Source organism: Chanodichthys erythropterus, chromosome 11 (assembly GCF_024489055.1).
Source record: "Chanodichthys erythropterus isolate Z2021 chromosome 11, ASM2448905v1, whole genome shotgun sequence".
Taxonomy (NCBI): Eukaryota; Metazoa; Chordata; class Actinopteri; order Cypriniformes; family Xenocyprididae; genus Chanodichthys; species Chanodichthys erythropterus.
The window spans coordinates 12,810,703-12,829,400 of NC_090231.1; the positions used below are offsets into that span (position 1 = coordinate 12,810,703).

At 38.8% G+C, this 18,698-nt stretch overlaps 2 protein-coding genes across 2 annotated transcripts in view; one reads left to right on the forward strand and one right to left on the reverse strand.

Moving 5' to 3' along the window:
* Positions 1–254: 254 nt before the first annotated feature.
* tnfsf12 (TNF superfamily member 12) lies at positions 255–11,704 on the forward strand. Its single transcript, XM_067401758.1, has 6 exons — positions 255–894; positions 4,721–4,802; positions 6,309–6,356; positions 6,459–6,482; positions 6,582–6,709; positions 9,370–11,704. The coding sequence occupies exons 1-6, from the start codon at positions 679–681 to the stop codon at positions 9,622–9,624; spliced, it is 753 nt and encodes a 250-aa protein (XP_067257859.1). The 5' UTR covers positions 255–678; the 3' UTR covers positions 9,625–11,704.
* A 3,839-nt stretch (positions 11,705–15,543) lies between these two features.
* The window catches only part of chd3 (chromodomain helicase DNA binding protein 3), a 66,064-nt gene continuing 62,909 nt past the window's right edge, over positions 15,544–18,698 (reverse strand). The window contains exon 40 of the mRNA XM_067401763.1: positions 15,544–17,122. Coding sequence (XP_067257864.1) covers positions 17,019–17,122 — 104 coding nt within the window. The 3' untranslated portion in view covers positions 15,544–17,018. The remainder of the gene's footprint in view (positions 17,123–18,698) is intronic.

An 18,698-nucleotide genomic window follows, 5' to 3' on the forward strand; every position in this document is an offset into this window, starting at 1 on the left:
CTGTTTTAACACAAAAATATCACACGGAATTTGGTGCCAATTTAATCAGAACTCTTTCATTAGTCAATGGCCACACTCTGTAAAACATTAGAGAACAACCTGTTCAACCAGCCCCCTAGAGAAAGACGCGGAAAAACGCACTTGCTGATTTGAATCAGGACAGAGCTAAATAGTATTTCACTACAGAATAAGAATACTTGGCACCGCACGAGGGGGGAAGGAAATCTGTTTTCCACTGCTGTGCAGGACTCACTTCCCTGCAGTGCATACTTGAGCGCATGGACGCAGAAGTGCTTTGAAATGACATCTCTTGTGGACTAGACCATGATCTGTTTATCAAAGAGAACACGAGGAAGTCATGCCAAAGAATCAGGTCTCTGGAAGATGCGAATAAAATCCAAATCCCACAGTATTGCTTTGCTACTGTCAACCCTCTGCACAAGAATGAAAGGAATATTGCTATGCCATTTGGGCCAGCTGCAGTTTATGCAATAAACGCAGACAGTTCTCCGTATACCAAAGCACTGCCAGCGGCGACTGATTTGCTGGGGTCAATCTTGCAACGTTTGCAACAGGGTTCGCGTTGACCGCGCTGCACTGAAGTTGAAGAATCTCTAGCGCATGGGACCTACCAAAGAGGCTCAGAGATGTTCTCGTGGAATATGGACAGAATGATTGATGTGGAAGCTTCAGAACGGTAAACGACCCGTGTGCGCAACAATGCAGCGAATTTTTCAGAGGAAACGGATCCGTACACTGCGCTTGGTTTGGTCGCTCATGGCCGCGCTCGCGCTGTCACTGGCCGTGTGCAGTGCCATATTTACAGTGTGGACATTGCGACAAACGCGGGACCTGTCGAGGTCTTTCCAAACTCTGCAGGAGCGCTTAGAGCAGGTAAACGCGATGGCTCGTTTGCTTTGGTTTTTCTCTTTCAAGTGCATGACAGATGCATGCATGCGTGCACGCATTCTCATTCACATTTGTCAAGACAGTTCTCACTAATCATGCAGTGACTTTGCAATTACGCTTTTTTCTTTTTCTTTCTTTTAATCACGAGGTTATTTTACGCTCTTGTGGTCCTGAGCATGAAAGCTTTTTTGGGGAGGTAGCTATATCATAAGGAATGTAATCATATAATTCCAAGGCACTTGATTATACAAACATACAGCTGCGGCACCGCTGGGGGTCTGCGGGACGCGTTTTTATGATCCTTCCAGACTTTGCGCGCGGGGTGCTCTGAGTTATGGCCTATTTAGTTTCTAAAGTCGCTGCCAAGAGTGATGGTTTTGTTGCCAATTTTGCTCCATGTTTAGGGCAATTTACTGGAAATCTTAGACTACTTGGCACGAGCGCGTTTCGAAGCCAATTGACAATAGTGTCTCGTAAAAGCGTTTGTGTAATTATGGTTAAATGATTTGCGACATGTAAGCAGCCATTTAGAGCAGCTTACCCTCAGATAAAGATAGGCAACTTTTTCATGAGTGGGCAAGGCTTTGTTGTCATCTTGAGTGTAGTTTAATTATAGGACTATTTTGTGACGTTCGGTTCTGTTAAGTGCGTTCTTCCGCCGATGTGGAAAGACTACTAAAGTAGGCTGTGTTCTCAGAGGGTTCCTGCACAACTATTCAGCAGCGCCCTAACACTGCTACTAATTCCAGAACGAATGACTCTTTTGAGCCGGTTCTTTTTAGAGAATCAGATTATACACCGCGACCAGTGTAGAGCGATTACCGCACGATGGACTCTTGTGAACCGGTTCTTTTTAGTGAATCGAAAACACTTATGAATCGGTCTTAGCTGTTACCGAATTAACTCATGGTTACTGAATTAGCATGGTATTACTTTTGCTGTAATTTAGGCTCTTTACACTTAAATTGCTTGTTCGTGTGACAAACGGGTAAAAAACAACGACGAAATAATTAATGAAATACCAGATAAAGTGCTGCGTCTGAAATCGAATACTCTCATACTATATATAGTAGCTAAGTGAAAAACAGTAACTTACGCGAAAAGTTCCCGGATGACCTACTATTTTCGGCGAGATTCTGAAGTGCGCATATGATGGACACTACCATCCCATGAGGCAACGGGTGAGGATTTATGAATGGAGGTGAAGCAATGCAGCTGACCCTGGTAGGTCACATGATAATGACAACCTGGCAGATGTAGTATGTCCGGATTACATTCATACTACACACATTATTACTATAGGCTATAGAACATACTTTTTCAACGGTTGCAAAGTTCAAATTCAAACGTTTGTTTGTTTGTTTTTTCAACAGGATTTGAGAGCAATTCAACACTTAAAAGATTTTTTCACGACACAGATTCGAATGAAACATCACTACTTAGGACACACTCAAACACACAGACCGTTATAGATTTAAAAGTATGCTTATTTTTTCCCTACCTTATTTGTAGATTAAATTCATTCTCCGAACAGTTTTTTTTAGGAAGTAATGCTAGCGAGTAACTGTTAGCAAGGTTTTCAATCAGTATTGCCAGAAAATATGTTCGCTACTTTCAGGCTTCGTCAATACGGAGCCCCAGACATGACATGCAGGAAACGATTTATTAATTCTTTCCCTCAATTTACTAAATTGTGCGCACGTTTTTTAGTAAATTGAGGGAACGAATTAGTAAATCGTGCGCACGATTACATTTTTTTTCTTGCATGTCATGTGCGGGGCTCCGTACGTCAGAAATCACATGAGTAGGTACTTATTTTGAATAAGTAATTACCAGTGTTGGGGAAAGTTACTTTTAAAAGTGCTGCATTACAATATTGCGTTACTCCCTAAAAAAAGTAACTAATTGTGTTAGTTACTTTTTCTGAAAAGTAATGCATTACTTTTGCATTACTTATTCTCACCTGGGCTGGGCTTGCTTGATTGTTTTTTAATAACAACAAATAAAGGTTCTATTTTTGGCAAATGTTAATCCCCTTTCACACCAAAAGTGAAATTAATAAGCCTCAGGCTGAAGGAAATGCATATTTACACCTGTACAGTAGAGGGCGCAGGATACAGGAGATGGAAGTTCAACACTTATTTCTAAATCTAAAGTTATTTCTGCTTATTAGTATGGTTGAATTAAATCATTGAAGGTCAGCAGCAAAGACATTGGTTAATAAATTGAGATTAAATACATAAAGTATATTTGTTTAATTTATTATATAGTTAATTATTACAGGTTACCGTAAAATTCTGAGATTGCATTTCACAGTTTTTTTTAAAATACTGAATATTTTCATGCAAGTGAGTTGAGTATACATGTTCACATTTAGTCTAGAACAACAATAACCTTCATGTTCACACAACGCATAAAACACCTTTGCACTTTATTTCTCTCAACATGGGGACAGGAGAGCTGTAAGTCAAATGTGAAAAAGATATTTAACTTAGATATTTTGTTGTAAAAGTGAAAAAGTAATGCGTTACTTCACTAGTTATTTGAAAAAGTAATCTGATTATGTAACTCAAGTTACTTTTAATGCATTACCCCCAAAACTGGTAATTACTTGACGACTACTAAAAAATGTTCTATATAGTATGAATGTCTGTAGTATGGATGTAATTCGGATGTTGTCATTATTATGTGACCTACCAGCATCAGTTACGTCCCTTCACTTCCAATCACAAATCCTCTCCCGTGGCCTCATGGGATAATAAAGTGTCCATTGTATGCACACTTCAGAATCTCACCGGAAGTAGCAAGTCATCCGGGTACTTTTTGCCAACTCTTTTATGAGTACTGCAATTTTTTTTGTCACATACTGTTTCTTGCCTACTATATAGTAGGGAAGAATGCAATTTCAGATGCAGCCATTGTTTATGTATGTAAATGCAGGGAATATTTTCTGTGGATTTTCAGATTTTTAAAAAACTTAAATATTTACAGTTTCAGTTTGGCTTCAGCTACATTTATCTGATGTTTTGTAAGCATTATCTGGCAACAGTACATCTTTTTCCACATGGGCAAGCAATTTACTGTGCATATTAATTTAAGTATTGCATTCCCCCCAAATATTTCACCCTTAAAAAGCACAAAAAGCATTTCCAATGTCTCTGCATATGATTCTAACTTTGTCTTTCGTAGCATAGTACAATTTGTGTGCACTCCCTAACTGTGTGTTATACTTTGCATGGAGTAGATTGAAAGTCCAGATGGACAGGTACTCACTTCACTTCGAGGCACAACCGCAGTTCCTGTTGCCAGACATGTGTTAATCTGCTGACAAAGCTTTCACATGCTTGTCACATTGTTTGTCAGCTTTTCTTTTCCACTTAATTTAAAGTTTCCTTTTAACAGAGAAGCATTCCCGGAATGTATTGCATTAAGGTAAAAAAACAAAACATTACAAGGTGTTGTTACTGGTTTTCATTTAGGGGAAGTGGTTGACCTATTAAAAACTGAGTTTTAGTGTTTGCCAGGCTTCTGGTGACTTTGTTTGTGTCTCGCTCAGGAACGCCTCCAGATTGGGTTTGATTATTTCAAAAGCAATGACTACTGCATGGGTTACCCACAAAACGCCAGTTAATAGAAGCCAGCAGTGTTTCTCCCCAGTGGCCTGCTCAAACTTGACACACATATTTAGGTTCCATTCCTGGCCCAGTCACGCTGGTGTCGTCTGTCTCCCATATCTGTCTGCAAAAGCTGTTGAGCGTGTTGAAAAATGTTATTGTCTTCTACTCTCACTTGTTATTTCTCTCTCTTGCAGGTGAATATGCAGCGGAAGGCCATCTTCCAGCTCATCCTGGAAAAACGCGAACTGCTGGAGAGTCAGAGGTTCCGCAGAGATGGTACTGAAGGACATCATATGTCATAATGTCAGGCATAAAGCCAGTTATTGAAATCCATTCAAAGCACTTGACTAGTAAAATCTGAGATAGTTTCACACACAGACCATTCATTATCTCAAGTTTACTCTTTGAAAGAAAGTGAATAAAACCGTAGAGATTAAAAAAAATGCAGGAGATGTATAAAAACACTATTAAACACGTAGCCGTAAAACTGACACATGACAGCTGTTGTCAGAAATCCTTGGATCACCTGCAGTCTTTCCAGCTGCAGAAGGATGATCTTTGCTCATTGCACGGAATATTTACAGAAACCAAACCGTTTTGGACACCGAGGCACCTTGGGTAAACCATGGGCATATGTTTCCAAAAGCTGCAACAGGAAACAGTAGGCAGCAGGCTGAATGACAGCAGAAATTACAGGTTTGAGCTGGATGGACACGCACCCGGCAAAACCCTGCTGGCACAAGGACCGCAAGGGCATATTGGTTTTTAGCAACCTTCTAAAACAAGTGACCCCTGCATTGAAGACAGAAATAGCTTTAATTAGCAATAGACCTGATTTAATTCTGTTGCAATTATGCGATAAGGCATCTCAAGGCCATTCTCCCGAGTACACAGTGGAAAAAAACAGTGCCAACAGGGTAAAAACAACAGAAAGTGAGAAGCTCAGGCTAAAAAGATCAACAAAATAGACATTAGTGTTGAACAGATGGACCTTCAGAAGTCTAATGAGCAGCCGCAAGTCTTCAGCTGACACCTGACGGCTGTCTGATTTCAGAGCCAAAATGCTTATCCACAATCATTCCTTAAAATATATTGTTTTCCTAGCCCAGAATAGTGCCCCTTAGGGACAGTCACGGCTACAAGTTGAAACGGTCAGCCAGAAATAACAGTCGCTTTAACCATTTCTATGAGGTTCCTTTTGAAGTCTGAGACATAGGTGATCAGTCATTGCATATTTTGACAGACTACCGGGAGTTCAGGCAGCTTCCCTGAGGCGAGATTCGAGAGGGAGAAGGGCAAAGAAAAAAACACATTTCTCAAGGTGGTTTGTTTGAATAACTGCATTTAGTTGAACGGTAGCCATAGCTGTTAATCTGTCTCATTTCATAGGAAGATTATTTTCTGTATGAGAAAGGTTAAGAAAGAGCCAAAAATTCATTTCGTTCATTCTTGCAGTGTATAATTTTAAGTTTTGCCTCTTTGTTGACTGGAACCAGCTGGTGGGGTGAAAGTAGAAAATACTGTGCATGGTGCCTGTTTCTGAAAACAAAGGCTAGGAGAAGTGTAGAACAGAGCTGAAAGGAAATATTTCAGCATCTGCTTTGACAATCAGGACTTCAGCTGGTGTATAAATTATTCTAGATTAATCCATGATGTTTGCATCTGCACAGCTGTTTAATGCTGGAAGTTGCAGGAGCTCCACATGGATGACTCTTATCTGCATCCCAGAGAGTTTTGTCTCTTTTTCCAAAACATGCCTTTCTTTTGTCTTTATCTTGCAAGTGGGAGGGAGGAAAGGAAATGGACGAAAAGTGGCCTCTCATTTTGAGAGTAAGTTGACAGTTTTGCAAATCATTTCATTTATCAATGAAACACCCAATTTCTGTTTCCCCCCCAGTCTAATATACATGTCATTATCTCATTTTTCAACAGTAACCAATGATTCATTCCAAAAAGGTGAGTTTTTTGGAAGTGTGTGTGTGTGTGTGTATATATATATATATATATATATATATGCATCATGTGGAATATTCTCTAATAATGTGTGCGTCCTAGTGGGGAACGAGGGAGTCATTAAAGGATGGACTGAGGAGCAGCTGAATATGAGCAGGGCAGTTCATTATAATCCAGAGACCGGCACCTTCAAAGTGGAGCGCAACGGAGTCTACTTCCTGTACTGTCAAGTGAGTTAAAAAAGACCAGTTTTCTGCAAACTTTCCATGCACATCACCTGCAATGGTAGCATATATTAAGAGAGACAGTGTGTGTGTGTGTATATATATATATATATATATATATATATATATAAAAATATAAATATAAATAAATATATATAAAAATATAAATAAATATATATAAAGTGTTTATTACTATTAATTACTAGCTACTAACTACATCTTCAACAGTGTAATCAGATTACTGTACTAATTATTCTCTCTAAAAAGTATTACATTACTCATTAGTAATTACTTTCTAAATCACATATCAACCTCGACCAGTTGAACAATACAAGGATAGACGTGAAACTGCTCTTTTAATTCGTTCAAATAAATACTATAAAATTTCATAAATTATTCTTGAAGTGACCAAAGTATTTAAAGGGAGAAGGCTACATTAAAAAAAAAAAAAAAACATTTTATCATTAGATGTTATATTTATATGTTAAAGGGCACCTATTATGCCCCTTTTTACAAGATGTAATATTGGTCTTGGGTGTCCCCAGAATGTATTTGTGAAGTTTCAGAACAAAATACCCCACGGTTAATTTATTATAACCATTTGAAAATGTCATTTTTGGGGCCTGTTTTAAAAAGAGCTGTTTTGGTGTGTACCACCTTAAATATAAATGAACTGCATATCCCCGCCCTGCCTTTGGATGAGGGCGTAACTTGCATACCTATGGCAATAAACAGTCGGTAGAAGCAGAATGGCTGAGAGTGAGAGACCCGCTGTTTTGTATGGCATTCAGCCGTACATGTTTGAACCGGAATCAGACCCAGATGATGAAGAGACTCTGGCAGAAGAAACAATTGAGAATGGAGCAGGACGTCTCTGAATGGTTATTCGATACATTTATGTACTTATAGAGTTTTAATCGCGTCCCCTTTGCAATTATGGATGTGCAACACACACACACACACACTGTGATAACGTTTGCTAAGTACGTTAGATACACACTATACAAACAAGGTTTAAAATATATACACAGACATTCTACGACGACGACAACAACTTTAGACGCATTTGTTATTGAATTGGCTGGCATCGACTGAAATGACTATTTGCTCAAAAAACATTAAATACACTTACTTCTTCTGGAGGTGACGTTGTATCGCGAACAGTAGGCAACGATCCACACTTGAGGATTAACTTCGAAGCAAGACCTGCTTTGAATTGACCCTCGTTCTCAAAACAGTCAGTCAAAAAATTATTCGCGCAAACATAAACGTATTTTGGAATTTTGAGTGGCGCCTTTCCTTCATAAATAAAATCCATCCACTGCGTTTTCAGTGGCTCTGATGTCGGAAGTGAGTGAAAACTACTATGTTCATTATTACATCCCACAACAGAACACTTATGTTTCTTAGGAGACATTACCGGCTGTCGTTGAAACAATGGAGGATGGTTGACAGATCACCGACAGCGGGGTCTATGCCAAAAAAAAACTTTTTTGGTTCAAAATGTTTCAAAATCAATTTTTGAGCAAGTACATAACCAGCCAGTGTTCAAAACTATCTCCTTACCTTAGCCCGATTCACAACAGTAAGCTTGTAATAATGTTTTACCGGATGGTACTGGTGGGTTTCCACGGGAAATTCAAGCATGCCACTGTTCGTCTTTGCATCACGTCTGTTTACATAGTCCCAGCTAGTAGGCTATACAGCATGTGATGCTGCTGGTGGCGGATCATTTATAGCCTTTTCTCACAGCAGCTGCAATAATGAAACTTGTCATTTCGATGGCGGATTGTAATCCAGAAAGGTCCAAATGACAATCATCAGTGACAACTGGAGATTCACCCGTAGTTAAAAGCAAAAGACTTCAGACTGCGGAGTGGCTACAGAAATTGAAATCTACAGGTAACGCTAATACACACTAAATACACATAGCCACGCAATGCTGATGTTGTTAACATTAATAATTTGAGAGCAAAGTATAATGATTTGAGAACAAAGAATAATAATAATTTGCATGGTTTGACGTAATCCAAGCTAAGTGATCGTTAGATTTAATCACCTTTTGCAGCGTGATTTATTACTTTATTTCCTCAGTTGGCCAGAACAAAAGTGGCAGACACGTTACTTACTTGTTCAGATGACATTTTCTGGTGAAAATTCTTATTTTGGTCATACTTCCAAAATGTAGAATCTGTGATTCTGAAGTACAGTATCCACACCGATGTGGTGACTAACAGCAAACATTAGATTCATCCGCGCTGAGGAGCCGTGCCGAGCACAACCCACGTAACGACGATAACTCTGCAAATAACTGCAATTGCAGGTTTCAAACAGAGATGGTGACAAAGAGGCAAAAGTTATGGACTGCAGCTTTAAATGACAGTATTTGATTACTTATTAATGATAGATAGATAGAAAGAAAGATTTGATCATATTTAATAAATGAAGTGTTGTGGAAATGCATGTCTGCAAAAAAACTTAATTTCCCAGAATGCATTACCGGTGTTGAATTTCCAATTCAACTTTCTGTGGTTCTTGAGAAATAAAATCAAAAGGCTTCTGGTTTAATCATAACTTCTTCTTTTGCTCCCTGTTGATTTTTTTTTGCTCCATCTACTCTCTCATAACATTCCTGTTTCACTTGTTCTCTGCATTTCCACCTCCAGGTACACTTCAACGAGAACCAGAGTCAGTACGTGAAGCTCGAGGTGTCCGTCTCTAAAGGCCCTTCACTCCAGTGCATCGAGGGGTACGGAACCACACCAGCCTCTGGCTCCCACAAGTTTCACTTCCTGAAGCCTTGCCAGGTCTCCGGCCTCCTACGCCTTAACAAGGGCGCCGAGCTGAAGGCCGTCACCGGAAGTTCTTTCAGTCTGCAGATGTCGGGCAAACACTACTTTGGCCTCTTCAAAGTCAACTAGAGGCATGGACATTTTTCCAGACGCCTCAACTGTATGGACAACATAGTTTTATAGTTTTCCACAGATCACTGCTCCAAAAGTACCTAACCTAAACCTGTTTCTTTGAACCTGGCATTGCCTTAACAGAGGAAATTTTGACTCGGCGAGGAACGTTTCTATAACCAGCTGTCCACGGTCACAGATGACCCCTTTATGAACGCAAGTGCCCTTCCATTAAGATGTCATCGGGATGTTAATGACTGCACAACTTGCCTTGTTGGACCAATTTATGGAGAATCATTTGGTACTCTGTCGGTCTGGCTGCAAATGCCTTATTAAACGCAAACCAGCACAATTTCTACTATATAAATATAGCATTTAATTACAGCATACCAGAGACATTGCTCCAGCAGCGTGGTTGGCTTATATACTGGCATAACCAGTTTGAACAGAAGGACTATGAATTTTCAGCAGCGTTGCAGGCCACTACAAGCATGAGAGGTTTCACCACTGGTTACTTGGCTGGACCAAAACAGAGTTGCCCCAGTTCCTGAACTGCCTTACCACTGGATGGGTTCAGCGCAGAAAAATGAAAGTTTTGGTTGGTTGTTATGAAAATTCTGAGTGACTAAATATACATTAAATAACTTTATTGTTGTTGCATCAATTTGAAACAACAAGCCACACACCTTTTCTCTCCAAATACACTGTCACTGTGATATATGAAACATATTAATATTTATCAAGGAAAAGGCAGTGACTTCTTGAAGCAGATGATGTATTTTGTGTACTGTACTGTTACTGAAAGTGGACTATGCGTACAGGTTGATGGTATGGACGGTTTAGACCTTTAAAAAAGTCACAGTATGCCTTTAGTTTTTATATAATGTGCAATTTCATGTTATTTTTTTAAAAGGTAAAGTTGCAGATTTTCATTTAATCTCACTAATTAGAAATGTATGAAACCACTGGTGACTCGAATCTGTCAATGTCTACCTGACCTACCGCTCCTCAAGCCTTTTGTAAATCTTGTCAATACTGTTAATTAAATCTGAAATTGAAGTTACAACCGCCGTTCGAAATGCACTTTGGCCCAAATGGGTTTCCTAATAACGCAATTGGCTTCCTCTTTGTATTTCCTGAACCCTCATACGGACCCTCGCAAACCTTCTCATTTCCACTTGCTTCTGGACTCTCACTTCCTGTATTGGAATCTGCAGCAAATAGTTGAAAACCTTTTGAGGAAAAACATGTGCTTATTCCCCCCTGATTTCTAGCCCCATTCCTTCCCCCTTGTCTACTCAGTAGGTTTTTTTCGTCTGTTTGGGTTCACTCCTCGCACAAAATTCACATTTGGCTAGCGGCAGTTTCTGCTTTTAAAACATCCAAGATAAACCTGACCTATAGTCGAGATGAAGTACAGACAGATCCTGCGAGAGTAAACGTGTGAATCTGAGGAGACCGAGGCAGTTTTGATGTCCAAATATGCACACAAGGTGTTTCTTTGTTTTCATGGCCATATTTTTTTAGAGCATCTAATTTTTTTTTTTCCCCTGTAAATCAGTTTACGACATTTACGGGAATTGAGAAGGTATCAAGAATGTAATCTCTGGAGATTTGGAGGCCAAAGTACCTGTAAAACAGTTGAAGAAGTTACATTGCAAGTTACATTACTTCCGTCAATTATAGTGTAATATTAAATAATAGTCAAACAGAGAAAATACCAGATGTTGACACTTTAAATGGCATGTTTCATTTTAAGTCTGACAATACCAAAGGCAAGAAGATGGATAAAACAAATGCTCTTTTTTTGTGTGAATCATCAAGCTCAAGACACAATGGTACAAACCTAAAGTAATCATCACAGAAACATTTCCTGGTACGTTTCAAATTAAACATAAGGAAAAATGACTTGCGGATTTGTCAGTTAGGCTCTGAAAGATTTTTTATCTCACAATTCTGAGAACAGCCATTGTAAAGCCCAAAGTATACTTTACTTTTTATGTGTACGTGAGGGTCAGCATACAATGTGTGTAATGTGTATTTCGTCATCTGAATAGTATGGCGTACGTGCATCGGTGGATTTTTGTAACCACGCATACCACCCCCCACAATTATAACCTATTTCACTGTTGTATGTTTATTACATAAACTGCACAAACAACATGCTTGAAGTATAAAATCAATGCCTCTGTATTGCTTAACAAAACAAACTGGAAACAGATATTGGAAGCAAAAAACATACCTAATATAAGCTAAGCTAGCAGGCTAATCGGGTAGATGTATGCTATGCTAGTACATTAACTAAAAAACGGTAAGAACGAGAAATGCTTGATTTCATAACCTATAGCTTCAGTCACATACTAGTATATTAATGAACCATGTAATATAAAACACAATAATGGTCATTATTATAACACATTTCATTACATAAATCATAACGTGATTTTGCAGGAATTATAATCAGGCGCTAAAAATACTACCCATTAAAAGTCAGTTGAACCAATGGGATCACTTGGGGTCCTAAAGGAGACCCAATTCCTGGGGGGACTCGATTTCTCACCACACCGGAACGCATGCAAGCTACAGCGACAATGGAGGCCTACATAGACGAGAGATTGTGCAAAGAGGTTAGAAAGTACCCTCATTTGTACAACTATAACTCCATACATTGCAAGGCTGTGCGTTCACATATGCGTAAAAAAAACTAAGTATATTTTGGGCTTCAGTCCACAAGACCTAAGTGCATATGAAGTTGGCATTTGGGACAGGGCATCTGGGGCTGTTTCGTGAATCTTTTTGAGTGACACATTAAAAAGAACCGGTTCATAAGAGTCATTTGTTCACGAATCAGACATCATGGCTGCACTGCATTCGTGGTTGCTTGTAGAAGACACTGGCCTGCACTTTAACAAGTGTCGAAACTGCTTATGGACGCTACAAAACATTCCCAACTGGATTTTAAATTACTTTTGCAAATTCATTTCTTTGTTTAGTCACAGTCTGGAGCCCTGCTCAAATTCTGCTCAAATTCTCCCAACCTTGTATCATCTCTTTCGATAACTCGATAACAAGCACAGCAAACCAGAAATTGTTCATTTGAATTTTTATTTTATTACAAACAAACAAAACAAAAGAGAGAAAGATGCATTATTAACATGTTCCGTTCGGTGTGCCGAATGTTGATCACAACAATGTCACTGACGGTCTGGAATCACAACGTACACAGTAACGCTTAGCAGGAAACAAACAAAATGCAAAAAAGGCTGAAAACAAAAAAGTATTAAAAGACAGAAATGAAAAATGGACAGAAAGTGCTTGTTTTGACACAACTCTCCCAAATAATACCAAGCACTGAAATTAACAATATTTCAGAACTATACTGGGGCAAATAAATTAACATTTCAACTCGTGATCTGTCAGAGTTGAGGCCTAGCTAGGGATAGTACAACTGCAGCCATATACAGAGTTCACATCTGCTGATTAACCCTTTACAGCTGTATTACCATTTAAGGCGATTTACATTACAAGGCTTTGCATTTGTAGGAGCCAAAGATCATGAAGAAACACAGCAGAAGGAATTTCATTTGCTGATTTGAATATATGCATTCATGTTTTCAATTTCATGGTTACATGTGATCCACTGTATACAGGTTATTTGTTGGCAAGCCCCGAATCTAGATATAAGCGATGTCTGTTAGATAGCAATGATATCAATCATTCCGAAGTCCGTTCAACCTCTTCATGGAATATTATTACAAGAGGTCCGCTATAGAGAAATGTCATGGACCAAACATACAATGTTTTTTTTATTATTATTATTATTTTCATTTGGTAGAAGCTTCGCAATCGTAACATCAAGGACAACATCAAGAGCAACAACAATAATCTTAGTTGTAATAACAAGAATTAAAAACAGGAGAACACAATGAAACCGGGTTTAAATATGCAAACAATATCAAAGAGCTCGTAAAAACAAGTAGAAATGTGAATAAAGGATAGGAGTGAGATGTGATTCAATGAAAGAAGGTGAGGGTGAAGTGATGGGGGCATGACAGAGAAAGAGAGAAAGAGGAGTTTGGAAACTACAGGACTGCCAGACGTGCTTCAGTAACAATCTTGAACGTTATTAGGGAGGTCTCTTCACCTCACTGTAACGCAAGATTAAGGGTCAATACTTAAAAAGGCAGGGAACTCTACATATCAATGCTTGATGTCCCAATATAAGGCTAAATAACTTCATTACAAACATGTCTTTTTATCCCAAGGCAATACTGCAGCCAATACTGTTATAATCGAACATAATACATTACTTCCTTACTGTCGTGGTAGGTTATAAACTATACCTCGTGTTGATGCAGAAAATTAGCCAGGGTACTGGTATCGTTTTTCCCCCCTCTTTTTAAAAAATGTATATATATCCTCCCAAACCAAATCATCACTATGCTTAAACCCCATGTCCTAAAAGGCACCGTTTACCCCAAAATGAAATTTGTTCCAAATCTGTTTTCTTCTTTGTAACAAATATATATTCTGAATTTTTCTTTTTTTAACCATACAATGAAAGACTTTCATTGTGTGGACAAAAAAACAGTTCTTCAAAATACCTTCTTTTATGTTCTGTGGAAAAAACAAAGTTAAAGGGATAGTTCACCCAAAAATGAAAATTTGATGTTTATCTGCTTACCCCCAGCGCATCCAAGATGTAGGTGACTTTGTTTCTTCAGTAGAACACAAATGATGATTTTTAACTCCAACCGTCGCCATCTGTCAGTCAAATAATGAGAGCGAATGGGACCTTGGATCAATAAGAGTCGAAAAACCTTGCATAGACAAATCCAAATTAAACCCCGCGACTCGTGACGACACATCGATGTCCTGAGACACGAAACAATCGGTTTGTGTGAGAAACTGAACAGTATTTATATCATTTTAGACCTCTAAAACACCATGTCTAACTGCGTTCAGCACTCGCTTAGTGAGGCCTGATCGCGCTCTGACAACGACAGTGATGTTTCACGCATATATTTCAGACATCACTGTCGTTGTCAGAGCGCGATCAGACCTCACTAACCGGATGCTGAACGCAGTTGGACATAGTGGTGTTTTAGAGGTAAAAAATGATATAAATACTGTTCGGTTTCTCACACAAACTGACTGTTTCGTGTCTCAGGACATCGATGTGTCGTCACGAGTCGCGGGGTTTAATTTGGATTTGTCTATGCAAGTTTTTTCGTCTCTTTTTGATCCAAGTTCCCATTCGCTCCCATTATTTGACTGACAGACGGCAGCGGTTGGAGTTAAAAATCTTCATTTGTGTTCTTCTGAAGAAACAAAGTCACCTACATCTTGGATGCGCTGGGGGTAAGCAGATAAACATCAAATTTTCATTTTTGGGTGAACTATCCCTTTAAAGGATTAGTTCACTTTAAAATGAAAATTACCCCAAGCTTAACTCACCCTCAAGCCATACTAGGTGTATAGATGGTTTTCTTCTTTCTGATGAACAGAATCGGAGTTATATTAATAAATATCCTGACGCAGTTTTATAATGGCAGTGAACAGGAAACAATGAGTATGAAGCCCAAGAAAGTGCATCCATCCATCATAAATGTATAAAATATCTAGCTTCCGCCAGACCGCCTTCCACATTTAACTTCTGTATTCGCATCAGTTACGCTTTTCCGTAAGTTGAATAGGGAAGGCGTAGAACGTTTGAACTCAGAGAGGCGTTACACTTTCTTTGTAAGTTGAATACGGAAGGCTGTCTGGCTGAAGCTAGATATTTTACTTAATAACTTGTTAAATATGGATATTTTTTCTTACATCGCTTCGCTTAAGACGGCCCCCTGGAGCCATGTGGAGCACGTTTATGTTGGATGGATGCACTTTCTTGGGCTTCATACTTGTTGTTTCCCATTCACTGGCATTATAACTCTTGGATGTGTCAGGATATTTAGTAATATAACTCTGATTGTGTTCATCAGAAAGAAGAAAATCATATACACCTAGGATGGCTTGAGGGCGAGTAAAGCTTGGGGTAGTTTTCATTTTTAAGTGAAATAATCCTTTACACGGGATTGGAATGTAAATAATGAATTGATTTTAATTTTGGGGTGAACAATCCCTTTCATACATTAAGATTAAAGTGCCCCTATTACGCGATTTTAAAGGTTTCTAATGTTGTTTTGGAGGTCCTCTACAATAGATTCACATGCATCCAAGGTCAAAAAACACTTTAATGTTTTTCATAATATACATTGCACATCGCCTCATTTCTCAGTCTGAAAATGCTTAATTTGAAGATTCAGTCTCTCTAAACCCCTCAGACGGCCCAGTCTGTTATGATTGGTCTACCGCTTAAACTTGGTCTGAAATGAAAGGCCTATTACCATATCTGAATTTCAGCTGTGGAAGCTTCCTCAGCACTTGATACACAGCAATACAAGCAGTGACGATGGCGTCTGTTTTTCCATATCAATTCCAGCGCAAGTCCTCATCCTTTTGAAGTGCATCAAGGTGGATTCGCAGCGCTGAAAACAGCGTCTTCTCGACAAGTTGACCATGTCGAACCAAACTCTTCCAGGCCTCAGCTACAACTACAGTGTTTGAGGGTCAAAGTAGAAGTTGTTCGTGGGCAGCCAATGAAGACCATATGCTGGCATTATACAAATGTGAGATTGGAATTGCTGACGACTCATTTCTGCAGTTCAGAATCAATTCTTTCTTTTAGGAGACAATAAATGTATTTGTCGTGCAGACGTTTTACATTCACAAACAGCTATATACACACTTCATTGAAGGAAAGTATTTGAAAAAGCATAATAGGGGCACTTTAAAGATTGCTTTAAAATTGAAGCTTATGGTACATGGCACTCTAAAACTGTCACGCTAGCTTATGATGAGGGTTTTCTTGAAAGACTGCACTATGCTAGAGTAGGCACAGCTCAATGCACAGGCATTTTTCTTGACTAAACCGTGGACTGTGAGGTGCATGCTGTCGGAAAACAAATCACTGCGGGTGATGTGAAGCTATTCCACATACATGCAGCTTCATGTCTGAGTCGAGATTACGGGACTTCGGATGAACGTGAGCATGTGGATTGTTCTAAAATGTGAGGCTGATTTGGGACAGATAGTTATGAGAGGAAAGGAAATAAAATGTTTGTGTGTGTATATGCGCACATACGTATTCGGGAGGAAGTAACCAAAGGCGAGTGTAAGCTCTGAAGTAGCTGAAACTCGAGGTGTTGTGAAAGTGCTGCCGTGATACTGAGGGTAGTCTGTTCATTCGTCAAACTGCATGTGCATGTGTGCATGTATGTGTTCAGGAATAGTCGTGTTTACGTTTGCATGCAGATGTCCTTTGACTGAATCAGCTTGTGTGTGTGTGTGTGGGTTGGGAGGCGCTGAATTCAGTCGTCGATGCAGATCACCTCCCCGCTGCGTTGTTCCCTCCGCGCCATCAAAAGCTCTGTCTCCCTCTCTTTCTTTACCGACATGGGGGGCCCGTTCAACACTGTAGGAAAAAAGCAAACATACAGGAAGGGAAGTTAATGATCTGTACACTAATTTGCTTTTTTTTTGATGACATCAAAACAGCAAAAGTTAAATCTGTCCTTCCAATCTTTATTATAATGAATTTTCCATTTCTCACCAGCTCTGACTTCAACTTCCTCTTTTCCCTTTCTGTCTCATTGGGTTTCATTCACTAACCGTGAATATGCACATACTTATGTGGAAAAAACGTGTGAATGTTTTCACAGAGAAATCATGATTCATCCACAAGTTTGCGCTTAATTTTTTCTTCTTCTAACTGCTGTCATTGCTGAGTATTCCTGCTATACCCATGCATATACTATGCAAGGAAATAGACAGAGGGCAAGAACAAACTTACAGTATGTGTAAATGATGTACTTGAAGACTTGTACACAATTATAAGTGGAAATGAGCCACTGCCTTTCTAACACTGAGTTTAGAAAGCAGTGATCAGACTTAATCAAGAGTACCGATGACTCAAACTCCATACCAGACAGGAACTAGAAATATTACAATTTATTCTGAATATTACATCTGAAGTTGGCATGTAAACCGCACCCTATATATTTTGTAAATGATTGTTATAGATCTTATAGTGAACGATTCATCCATGTTCATGTATTTCGGAACTCTCCAATCATTTAGTCTTAAAGTGCCCCTATTATACTATTTTAAAGGTTCCTAATTTTGTTTTGGAGGTCCTCTACAATAGGTTTACATGCATCAAAGTAAAAAAAAAAAAAAACTTACATTTTCTCATAATATACATTTCACATCACTTCATTTCTCAATGAGTCTAAAAATGGTCTGTTTGAAGATTCAGTCTCTCTAAACCCCTCCTTTCTGAGAGCTACTCTGCTCTGATTGGTCAGACGGCTCAGTCTGTTGTGATCGGTCTACCACGTACAGCGCATTTTGGAAATGAAACGCCCATTACCATATCTGAATTTCAGCTTTGGATCTTCCTCAGCGCTTGATACAAAATTATACGAAGAGCAATGATGGCATTGTTTTTTTCCATATCAATTCTAGCACGAGTCCTTCATGCTGAAAGAATCTAATCTTTCTTTTCACCGACAATAACTTTATTTTGTGCTGTACTTTGATCTTTAAAGGTGCCCTAGAATTGAAAATTTAATTTACCTCGGCATAGTTAAATAGAGTTCTGTACATGTAAATGACATACATTGAGTCTCAAACACCATTGTTTCCTCCTTCTTATGTAAATTTGATTTGTGCAAAAGACCTCCGAAGAACAGGTGAATCTCAACATAACACTGACTGTTACACAACAGTCGGGATCATTAATATGTACACCCCCAACATTTGCATATACCAGCCCATGTTCAAGCATTAGACAAGGCAGTATTAATGTCTGTAACTGCACAGCTGAATCATCAGACTAGGTAATCAAGCAAGAACAATAGCAAAAAATGGCAGATGGAGCAATAATAACTGACATGATTCATGATATCATGATATTTTTAGTGATATTTGTAAATTGTCTTTCTAAATGTTTTGTTAGCATGTTGCTAATGTACTGTTAAATGTGGTTG